Source organism: Lytechinus variegatus, chromosome 5 (assembly GCF_018143015.1).
Source record: "Lytechinus variegatus isolate NC3 chromosome 5, Lvar_3.0, whole genome shotgun sequence".
In the NCBI taxonomy this organism is placed as follows: domain Eukaryota; kingdom Metazoa; phylum Echinodermata; class Echinoidea; order Temnopleuroida; family Toxopneustidae; genus Lytechinus; species Lytechinus variegatus.
Window position 1 is genome coordinate 38,913,312 of NC_054744.1, and position 12,845 is coordinate 38,926,156.

At 35.1% G+C, this 12,845-nt stretch overlaps 1 protein-coding gene across 3 annotated transcripts in view; it reads left to right on the forward strand.

Annotated features, from left to right (window-relative positions):
* The window catches only part of LOC121416109 (ADAMTS-like protein 5), a 45,359-nt gene that overhangs the window by 18,401 nt on the left and 14,113 nt on the right, over positions 1-12,845 (forward strand). For 2 of the 3 annotated variants that reach the window (XM_041609569.1, XM_041609570.1), the window contains exons 2-3: positions 10,934-11,039; positions 11,992-12,158. In XM_041609569.1, coding sequence (XP_041465503.1) covers positions 10,934-11,039; positions 11,992-12,158 — 273 coding nt within the window. Of the gene's footprint in view, positions 1-331; positions 701-10,933; positions 11,040-11,991; positions 12,159-12,845 lie in introns of those variants that run through there. The other variant, XM_041609571.1, reaches the window with a different exon arrangement.

A 12,845-nucleotide genomic window follows, 5' to 3' on the forward strand; every position in this document is an offset into this window, starting at 1 on the left:
AATAAAATAATAAAAAGAGGGGTCGTGTATAGTTACTCTATCATTGAACTCACTTGCAAAATGAATACAAGGTACACCAAAAACACAAACCTACACACCGGTTGTATAATTTCTATTTTCTTTGGTATGATGTTTAAAGCGATCAAAACGGTAATACTGCCAAGGTTTAACAAAGCAGAAACATTTTATCATTATCCTATCGCGGTTTGTATTACCTTTATCAGAGTACGAATGTAAACAAAGGCAATTTTAGGTAATATAATGTACAGTGTAATAGATACTTACTCTACCTCAGAAGGGGTAGGTATTAGCAATTTAAACTTTGTGGGACGATTTTTAATACCCCTTCCAATATTCTACTTGACGCTCAAAAGACGCACCGAAGTGGTATCCGTGGGTGCGTTCAGCTATTGTTGCGTGGCTAGTAGCGCGACGAACGCAGTCACAGTTCTCACTTCAGTTTAATAAGTTCGGAAGTAGGTCCCAGTCTCGGGTCACACTTGGATGCCGAGTGTTCCATTCAGCTACTGTATCAGTATCACTCTATCCAGGGCACTGTTCCATTCTCTATCGGCACTATGTCAAGATAACTCCTTTGCAATTAACCCTTTGTGATCAGAGCTGGGAGTTAACTCGAGGAGGTCAATACCATATATACTCTAGGAGCTTGGATGATGATTTTGGAATTAACAAATTAAAGGTAATGAGTTCTTACTCGACTTTACTATTTTCTGAGGCATATTATAGACTCTCTATCTATTCATTGCATCACAGGGCTACTGTCATTCGAATCATCAGAAAGGTTTCACAGTTGAAAGACAGATGAAGAAATAAAAAATGATGTCTTGCTATTGCATTTTCTTAAAGTGTTTCCTCTTTCTATATCAAGTCGAACTGCTTTGTCCTGGGTCTTACTTAGTTGTTTGGTAAAAGTCTGACAGTATTCAGACCTTTTCTATATGCCTTCTCATTTATCACATCACGAACTGCAGCTTGACCCATGTCTTTGAAAATATCTTAAAATTTTGTCATTAGCCACAGATGGAGAGTAACGATTACAGGGATTCAGTGGGTGGTGGGGGATCTATTCTAGTATCATCACCAAGAAGCCCATATTATTTTTAATCATTATGGTCTTGTCGAACAATAGTAACGGATATTGAAACTCAGGCACATGATTGATAGAATGGTTACCATGGTAACTGAAATGACATTTTCCGTTCACCCTATTACCTAATTTTCTTTCTAAGTTATCCGAAAATATACGGTAGGTAGGTTGAAGGTATAACGAGTTACCTCCAGACTAAAGGATCAATTACGGTAGTTGATTTTTAAGACCAACTGCCCTTCAATGAGGACAATCACACTGCTGTAGAACCATGAAGGACAGATTTATGAGTTTTTAATTAAAAAGGAGAAATTCATAACTGATCTGTAATATTGCTCTACCACTTTGAAAATCGTTAGTATCTTAAATGGAAAGCCGTGTTCCCCCTATTTTCCCAAATTAGCATATTTTGATTATGTTGTTCGGGTGAAATAAAGTTCTCTTATTCATGATAACAGTTTTAGAGAGTCAGTCATGGGGTGTCATTCTAGTGGGTATATTGATTATTATAAAACTATATTAGGTGTAGGGAATCAGATGGTAATTAAAGGTCAAGTCCACCTCAGGAAAATGTTGATTTGAATCAATAGAGAAAAATCAGACAAGCATGATGCTGAAAAATTCATCAAAATCGGATGTAAATATGAAAGTTATAACATTTTAAACTTTCGCTTATTTTACACAAAATAGTTTCTTATAATATTATGTAGTGAGTGTGAGTGAGTAAAGTCATCAATTTCCTCATGTGCACACCGACCGGGATGCATATAACAGTTTTGTGAAATTAAGCGAAACTTTAAAATGTCATAACTTTCTCATTTTACATCCGATTTTGATAAAATGTTCAATGTTATGCTTGTTGGATTTTTCTCTTTTTGTTCAAATCAACTTTTTGTTAGGGTGGACTTGTCCTTTAAGAATTTGTGGCATAGGTGCTCTATATAGCTGTAAACTATCCCCTATTGTTTCACTCGTCTATTACAGAAACAGTCTGTTTCCGATTGTTTTGTCAGTTCTTTTCTGCAATTGTTTCCGGATCTGCTGCTCCTTTTCGTCTTTTGCAGAGTTTAAAAAATTGCATGATCTTGAAAAATAGGAAGAGTTGACCATTATAAGTTCAACTGTTTAAGCTGAGTAATTTAATTCATCAAATATTCAAGGTGATCTCTTCGTAACCGTTTAATCATTTACATGTAGAGTTGAAACGCAGTTTCTGATCAGTAATAAAGGAGGTTCATTCCAGTGCAAAGTACTTCTTGGACTGCCTGAAGCTTTCTGAATCATTTTCAACAGGTTTATTGAAGCGGTGGGTGTTGAAAGAAGATGTAACACTTGATGCTTACGGCCCTCGAAGTGTGCAAACATCCAAATCTTTCAATTGGGTTTTCTTTCCTCTCTGTTCGAGAATCATAGTAAGAATAGTGATGCAGAGTTCACAGAGTGCGATCATTTGTTGTTTGGCATATTTCATATTTGATTTTTTTTTTAATAAATGCGATTATAGGAGTAACTAGATGTTGATCGATGGGTCTCAGGTTGGTCTAGGCCGATAAGGAAATATTGCATTATATTTTTAAAAATGGCATCTGTCGCTTGGATTTTCAGAATAAAGATAGAGCAATCACTCATCCAGTATGTTGACCCGAGACTCTTGGAATATTTTTCTGCTCGTGCTAATGTCAAAATACGATCTCAAGAAGGAACCAAATAGATTCATATAAGAAAGACTCTATCTGAAGGACCTTCTTCATTTTTGTATTATTGATAATATTTAACCGCCTTTTGACTCTGACAAATCGCCCGTGAAATATAACCTAGTCATTTATTTTTACTATACATTAAACGGACCTTGAACCTACGAAATATGTGTTCAATAAAATATTACAGCGGGGCTCTGCATGATTGTGACGAGCGTAGCAACCGAGCAAAAATTGTTATTTTCGCCCATGAAACTTTCAAAACGGTAGATACTACTCCAGTGAAAGGAGATATTATGAGCTAGCGTAGTGACGAAGCGAATTTGCTATTTTCAGAATTAAAAATATTATGAAGCACTTCGCAATCCATACATTTTACATTAACTGTGTTTGACAGCAATTACCCCATGTGTTTTCTAGATACTGTGTCAAAGTCATTGCTTTTGCTCGTAATTTGCGGAATTTCAGTCAGATTTTGAAATATAAAATGAATAGGCATTCCGTTAAAAGCACACCTTTAATGCAGCCGTGCTCCTTTGTAAACGTATTTAAAAGCTAAGATTTTTTGTTGTGTGGTCCTGATTGGTGTTTTATAAAGCTGTTCAGAAGTTACGAACGACTTTACAAGCGATTGGTGATTCTTAAACTATAGATCATTACCAATAGAAATATGGTGTGTATTATTTACCACAAGAAAGGATCATCAGTCGTCCTTGAACATGTTGAAGTAGCTCGGAACTTTGTTACGAACAGCTTCATAAAACACCAATGATGACTTAGGATTCTAGTAACCTTGCTATTATTTATTGTAACTTCCATGGAAACATGGCTCAACCGCCAATCAAAATAATGGTTCCTATACGGTAGTTACAATAACTGCAAAGTTATTTCTAAGTCATTGTGAAACGAGCCCCTGGACAGGAAGAATTCTCGTATTAATCTGATTTGGCTAATGAATTTCAGAAACCTGCTAAATTTCATACTTGAAGGACGTATTTTATATCGAATAATTCAATACGGTCGAAATTATTCACCCCACAACTTCCTACCTACGAAAGAAACGGACATGGAACAGTTCCATGATGGGGTTCAATTTAGCATCTCATGATTGTAAAAAAATGTTTCCTAAAGGGTTGCAATACAGTAATTCTGACATATACCATAATAACAACGAATCAAAATAAATATTCCAACGGATGTAAAGTTATCACAATTGAAAGTCTTTATGAAAGTAAGAGGAAGCATTCTCGAATTATTCTGATGGGGCTAATGAATATCAGATATTTGTTAAATTTTATCAAATAACTTACTTATGATTCATCTAACAACTTCATAATCATTCAGTTATTTAAAGAAACGGACACGGAACAGTTCCATGGGGTCCAATTCAGCATCTTGTAATTTTAAAAACATTCCATAAAGGGCTTAAAATTATAATCACTCTGCCATTAGGTCAACTACCATAATAACGTACAGCCAATCAAAATAAAGGTTTCCACGGATGCATGTATAGTTCCCGCAATTGTAAGTATTTATTACGAAACGGACCATGAGCAATTAAGATGCATTCTCTAATTCATCTGGGGCTTATATATTTAATTATATCTGTTAAATTTCATCAAGCTTACTTGGAGGGCGTGAGTACATCGAATGATTCATTTCGGTCGAAATCCTACAACTTCCTCATTATTCATTTATTGAAAGAGACAGACATTGAAAAATGCCATGGGGTCCAATTCGACATCTTGTAATTTTTAGAACTTTTCATACAGGGCCTAAAATTATAGTCACTCTGTTATTATGGCAATCACCATAATAAACATGATAAAAGCCAATCAAAATAAAAGTTTCCACGGAAGCAAGTAACCGCAATATTGTAAGTCTTTGTGAAACAGGCCCTGAATAGGAAGAATTCTTAAATTCATCTGGGGCTAATATATTTCAAATATCTGCTAAATTTCATCAAATTACCCCATTTGAAGGACATTAGTGTATCGAATAATTCATTTCGCTCAAAATGATTCATCTAATAACTTCCTCATTGAAAGAGACGGACACAATCCACGGGGTCTGATTTGGCATCTTGCATTATTTTTTTAACGTGTCATGCACATCGTCAATTTAGACATTAGAGTGACTTTTGGGGGAGTCGAGGAACGCACCACGTGGGATTGTGAAGGCTGATATGGTTTGAACATGGACTTATTACAAATGAATAAATCATGAGATTTTTTCCTCACCACATACTCCATGTCACTCCGCGGCGTGGTGAATGATTGATGCTTTTGATAATCATAGAAATTACGATTGTTTAAATGACTTCGAAGACACATTGAATTACCACTAATTCATGTCGGATATTTCTACTTTCGCGGGTAATAAGTAAATATACTTAGATTGAGAGCGTGCGAGATGTACTGGATGTAGCCATTTCCCCCCTAATCATGCATGTGCCATTTGAAGTGAAAATATTTCTAATTTTTCTTGTTCCAAAAGAAAACATATATCTGTCTGGCGCTAAAATTAATATTTTTTCACTTCAGAAGATAGATATATAAGGATCGTTCCTATATTTTCACATAAAGTTTCTTAATGTATCAAGATAGAATCTTAAAGTATTGAGAACTCTAAAAATCAAGATAATTCGTGTCAGGGTCTTTGTTCTATTGTTGGGTATTTATTGCTTTTCTTGCTCCACAAGTCCATGAAGACATACAATTTCTCTGAGAATTGGTCAGGCTAATATTGATATCTGAAGAACCGAATTGATTGTGAATAAACACCCGATGGTGCAGTTATAAAAAAATATTTTCCTATACTGTTATGAATGTGTTGTTTATTTTAAAAGACCATTCCCATTTTCGTAAAGGATTAGCATGATTAGCACCAAAGTAATATATGATTTCTTTCTGCAACGGATTAGAATACATAGAAATCAAAGAAACAATGGTAGAAAAAGATTGAAAAAAAGATTAACCTGGAGATTACTAATCAATAGCATTTTCTTTGTTGGCAGGTTGCAATTACATTACTTTTCTTGCTTCATGAAGTCATATAAATTGATAAATTCTTTGAGAATTTGTCAGATTGTATTATTGGAGTGCGATGAAATGATAAATCACCTTGTGTACTTATTCTTTATTTTGTTGAATGTTTATCGAGTCGGTTATGTTGTATGAGTAACTTGTGACAACTTTTATTATCCAATGAATGATTTATTAGTTTTATTTTACAAATTTCTACAAACATTAAAGTACAAGGATGTAGAGAGATTTAATAAAGTCTTATCCGTGTCAGGGTTTTTCGTTTGATTGTCGAGTGGCTGTTGCCGTCAATTTACTTTCTTGACGAAGGCATTAAATATATTGATAGATTCGTGATCAGTCTCGTGATAATGAATTGAATCTGATTCTAACAAAAAAAATATTATTTTCATTTCTTTCAAATAGGAAACCTATCAGTTTGTACTTACATAAAAGGTAGGCCTACTTATATAGCGCTTTACCAAAAATATGATCAAAGCGCTTTATAATAAGAAACTAATAAAATAAATAATGAAATTACATTTTATTTGGTCGATAGCCCGATTGATTGAATGAATTGTCTTAAAATCAATAACTCCTCAAGGTTGCTTGCAGCCTCGACAGCTCAGTCCAAAGGCTCCATGACTTTTGACTGTTTATAAAAAAAAAATCATTGTGAAAGAGCTCGAAAATGATTTATGGTATAACACACAACGCAAATCACATTTCAAATCTGATAATCTGATTCGCGTTAAACTAAAGGATATTTTATTTGACTTGAGGGAGATGATCCAAGCGTCCATTATTTTGTATTATTTGTAATCTCTATTTTTCTCCGGGGTTTGGTATGGTTGTTTTTTTTTATGTTTAACCTTGTTCTCAATTATTGTCGTGTATGTTTTTTTTTCTCGTTGAAGTTTTAGTTGTTTTCATTTTCCCTATTCTGTATTCTGCCTATTAATGATACAGCTCCCTTCCATCTTGTCTTAAACAATATTCCTTCACCACAGCGACAATTATAAGGCATTTGAAGGTCAATATAGGCTGTTATTTCCCGTGATTATTAATAGCAGAAATGATCCATTACTTCAATCGCCTCAGCGAGGTTTTTAAAGTGGAAGGAGGGGAGGGGGATGGTAAAAGCCCAAAGAAAATGTAAGGAGCAAGGGTGAAAAAAAAAACATTTTGAGAAACACAAAGAGTGCTCCAAAATGGTATTCTATAAGAAGTAACGAACATCGCACTTAAAAAGCAAACATGGTTCCATAAACATGTTCGGTGTAATTCCGACATGTTTCGGGGATGAAGCAACACTTGCGATTGATAATAATTATAAAGGCCTACTATTGGGGAAAACGATGTTGAAATAATTGTGGAATTATTGATGTTTATCATGTTGATAATAATAATGTTGATCAAAGCATGCAGTAACTACTGCATGCAAGATGCAGATATTTATGTTATTGTTACATTTTCCATTTTCAATTTTGAAGATTACCCTCAGCATGTTCAGTGTATATTTCACAATGCGGACTCTCCTTGTATAATGGGATTTGACTGGGTTTCGAATCCACAACCGTCCCGTTCCGAGGGGAGCTGTACAACCACTGCGTCAGTATTTCCTTTTTGACATGTCTTGATCATCGACAAAACCAATTCACATTGAATATTGTATCGACGGGCTAATTGTTGTGGAGTTATTGTTTCGTTTTACAGAAAAGTAATGACATACCTTGGATGAGCATACAATTAAGTACTCGGTATTTATTTCATTTGTATCACGCTCTTTACTTTCCAAGACACACGGGATTATGTACAAGATATCGCAAACTGCACAAACATTGTGTAGTGATTATCTTATCAAGTAAACATCGTTCGTCTCGCCATCATCAATGGACCATCATTTGGTCTGTGAGCAGGATGGCGCCGATCTTAAACCATGGTCTGATAAACCAAACACAATGTAAACACCAATAAAGTTGACAACAATTCAACACTGTTCAAGACATGTTACAATTTATTAGGTAAATGCTTGTCTGTTACAACCAACAATTATTTCGACATTACTTTTATAATTAGAAAGTCTTTATGGCATAATTCCCTAATCCATCCAGACTCGAAGGCCGGGTAGAAATCACACGTGGACGATTTATTTTGGAAGAAGAATAATAACGTGTGTGACACGGATGAGCAAAGAAAGAAACCCGCCAAGGAAAATATCGAAGATGAAGAATAAATGCGATTACGAACGAAAATTAGTAACAACTTGATTTAATCTGTCTAATCCCAGTAATTGGTGGTATGTTTGAGGTTTATGTTTGGAGTAAATAAAAGAATTGGGATGGGTGGACACTCTTCATGGACATGATACCTCTCAAGTATTCTGAAAAAAAAATGTGTCAAAAGCAAACATTAACTGGAATGACAAACGTTATCATGGAAGAATTTGACAAGCTCTGTCCATGCGCTGATTGAAAAGAGCCAGGACAAATTTCGTAGATATATTTGATAATCCGCTGTTTACATCATTCGGGAGCATGCCTTTCAGCAATGATACGTCCAAACCCTGCCAAATACACTTTTATCTCCAAAGTTTACTATTATTTTGAAAAAAAGTGGCATATAAAATGTATTTTTAGGGTACAAACAAGGAGTTATACCAGCACTCTTTGGTACAAACAAACTTTTTTGATGTCGACGGTGAAATTGATGGTGATTAGAGCGATCTTTAATGGTGAAGTCGGTGGAGATGACGATTATGATGATCTTAATGACGACATAATTATCTTACGAAATAAAGACTCACCCCTGTGATAGTAAAAAAAAACAAGAATTCTTTCATAAATTAGGCTATCAATAATTATCATACTTAACGCTTTTTACTGTAACCTACTGACCTGTCTTTTCGAGAGCTTGTGTGTCATGTGTGTTGTCAAAATTCGTTCGCTTGAAAGCCCCTGCACTGTAAAAACTGTGGTGTTAAAACTGACACCAATTGGTGTTAATAGAGGACCACACCCTGAGGTGTTAAAATAACACCCTAGAGATTGAACATAACACCAAAGAGTGTAAATGTAACAACCATAGGTGTAGTAATAACACCTATAGGTGTAAACCTAACACCACTAATTTAAAACCGGTGTAAAATAACTGGTGTGGTCCTCTATGTACACCGGTTAACACCACAGTTTTTGCTGTGTGGGGATACAAAAAATATAGTTTTTTCTCGATTATGACCAAGGCCTGTGCCCAGGGTGGGGTGAAACTGTTCCTACGGTTTTTTGTAAATAGGAGGCTAAAACAAGAAAAGGGAGGAAGAAAACTCTCGATTGTAACTCTTTTATCAAAATTAAGAAGAAAAAACATGACGTCAAATTTAGGTTGTCTTCCCCTCCCCCGATCAAAATATCCTGGGGCTGTCACTGTCCTCAATACTGTTTTTTGTAGAACATATTGAATTGAGGTGTTATGGCCCAGTGGAGTCTTCGAACTATGAACCACGAGGTCTGGGGTTCGAATCCCACCGCAGCATTCGCGTCCTTTGGCAAGTATTTTTTCAACATTTGCCACACTCTATCCAGGTGTAGTAAGTGGGTACCATATATTATTCCTGGTACGCTTGAGCGGATTAGCCCAGTTAATCCGGGTAATGATAACTCTTATGTAGCAGTGCCTTAAATGGATACCCTTGCGTTAATTTTAGTTTCGAATATTTTTATTCCATTGATGTGAGTACATAGTTTATACGCACTTCATTACATACCTTGATTTTCAGTTCTTTGAAAATGGCACTATATGCGTCAAATAAGCAACGAGTCTTGCGAGTGGGGGTAATGAGAGAACCGGGATGAAAGATAGAAAAACGGACTCGGTGTCGTTAAACAAACATGACAAAGTTGAGATTTTGAGTTTTCATTAGATAAATAGGTTTCCCTTCTCTCCCCCCCCCCTCTCTCTCTCTCCCTCTCTACCATTCTCTTCCGCTGTCTTTCTCACACTATCTCTATTTGAAGTATAAAGTTTGTCTGTTTCTCGATATGTCTTGATCAAAAATTAGTCTTTACTATTCTTACTCTGTCGCTACCACCCGTTTTTCATGAAACATTCTAATCTAATCACATTCGTATTTCTAACATTCAGAAGACAATTGTTATCTTATTATTGGCTTGCAATGGGTCGAATAGAGTGCACAATTTTCGCCATGGGGCCTTGGATATCAGATCAACAACAATTATTACATACAAAAGTAATCCCCGTTGAGGGTAAGCGTAGCAAATTGAACAATATTGCTATAATCATGATAATTATGTTGTATAACGTCGTAAAAAAAGCTCTATACAAATTAGCATCTTTAAGCTGATTTCGAACATCAGATTTTGAAATAGAATTAACCTTCAAGATTGTAATAATCACAGTAATGATGAGATCATCGGTTAATCCGATTTTAGTTTTTATTTTGGCCGATATGATCTTATTCTTCTCATCCCTTCCATTTATTCAATTTTAAAAAAACATCTTACTATTTTTCCCGTCGATTCATTTTCTCCTCCTCGAAACTATATATTTGTTTATCATTTTCCACGTTTTTTCATTGTCCGATTTCACTTAATTCTTTTTTTTTATTTCTCAATTTCTTCTTCCACTCGCATTTTTTCTCGTCCTTCTTTTTCCGTTGTCTTCTTTTTGCCAAATGTTTTATAAGCAAGAATTGTTTTTTCTAAAACTAAAAAAAAAGTCTAACCATCTTATTGCTCAGTTATTTTGGGCAATAGATCCCATAAATTGGGGGGGGGGGGGAGGAGGTATAAAAGAAAATCTGATTCGGATGTAAGAATATATCCACAGATCAACCCCTCCCTCTCCCTCTGTATTCATCCCAAATCACATTACGGTTATCTTTTATGTTCAGGGAATAGGAAATTTAGCCAGTATAACTCTCTAACCCTCTCCCCAATCCTGAACAAACTGACATTTGTTCTAAAATTAATGTGTTGTATGTGGCAATGAGTTAATTGCCATAAAATATTCCTGTCTATATTACTGTAGCCCAATAATTTATAATTAAAACAGATATTTTGTTTTATTTCTTATCTTCATATTTTCAGAGACATGATGGTTGGGATTTGTTACACCAGAGCCTGTTTCATTCCCGCTATTATCTGTCTTCTTTGGAGTGGTTCCGTTAACAGTGAAGATGCTAAGCATAGTCAGGTAAGAACTTTCTACATCAGCATTTTTTTTGCCGCGTCTGTCACTATGCATAAAATACAAGCAATGTGATTTGTATAAAAGATTTGAAACATTCACTAGAATTGTTGGAATGTGTATCTGGTTTAATTTTAGTTACCGTGATTACGTGGGGCTGTTATATAAAGTACATGGTTGACATCCAAACAGTTAGCTCTCAATATAAGCGTTGAGATGGAAAGTATTCCAATTAAATTCGTGTTCTAATTCATATTCGAGAAGGCAAAAAGTCAAGTCCATACTTCAACAAAATTGATTTGAATAAAATGGTACAAGGTGAGATAAGAATTATATTGAATGAAAATATCAAAATTGGATTTTAGCACGAGAGATATATTTCAAGTTAAAAACAAAACACCGATATGCACATCATCGGCGGTAAGCAAAATGGGGTACCAATGACGTCACCCGCTCAATAATTTTTCTGCATTTTTTTGTACATGAACATCAACTATTTAATTTTGACCTCTTACAAAGTAAAAAAATGGTTTGGCGCGTCTGTTTTGTTCAAGTAATTTCACCTTGGTCATGATTTATTGTATTGTTATGCTGGTTGGGATCCTCTTTAGGATCAAATAATGTAGACTAACATTCAGTTAGATTTTACGTAAATATGAAATAAATAGTGTGTTACCTCTTCAGTTCACCCATTTTTCGTACCGACCAGGATTTTTTTTAGTTTATAATTGAACAAAAATTAATGTTTCAAAACTTTTCAGTGCCATGTTTGTTTGATTTTCTCTGTTTGCTAAAAAATCAAGCTGTTGTCGGGTGGACTTGGCCTTTAAACGCATAATTTTATGGGGACTTCTGTAGATAACATTATTTTTTTCAAAGTGTGTTATTGTATTTTTGTTGGAAAGCAAATAAACTTTTCAATCACGATAAACTGATTTTTTTATGATGCTCTCTTCAGGTGGATAAGATTGACGTAAGAAGTGCATCGAGATCGCTTATTGACTGGCGACATCGTGTACGACGGGCATCATTGACCAGCGTGTGGTCATCATGGAGTGGATGGTCAGCGTGTTCGAGAACGTGTGGCGGTGGAGCACAGTTTAAGACCAGACATTGTATGAGTAGGTAAGTTCATTGCAGCATATTGGAACTACACCGAACGCTCTAATGACCACAAATTTTGTGGGGGAAAAGCATGACGTTATCATTAAAGCAAATTCACAAACGAGCAAAAATGTTTTTATTTACAAAAATATTATTTTCTGATATATTTTTACATAATATCGAGAAAATATAATATGCCGCACTTTCTTTCGTTTCCTGTTTTTCATCTTGTTCGTGAAACTTATTTTTCATGTTTTTTAAATTTATATTTATTCATATATTTACTTATTAATTTATTTTCATCACAACCACCACCACCACCATCATCATCAGCAGCATCACAATCATCATCATCAACTTCGTCATCACCACCACCACCAACACCACCACCACCCCATCATCATCATCAGCAGCAGCAGCATCAGCATCATAATCAACATCATCATCATCACCACCATCATCATCGTCATCAAAATCATTATCATCAACATCAACATCATCGTCATCGTCACCATCATTATCATCGTTCACATGAACTTCGTTATCGAGTAACGTGATCATGCCCACGTTCTTGTTATTTTTTTTAACAACAGGCACACAGCTATTCCACTCATACTGACTGCAACATTTCAGTCATCCATGCAATGTTACTGCTTTCAATTCAATATATATCAGTTTCATTTTTTCAATTGCTAACGTAATATAGAG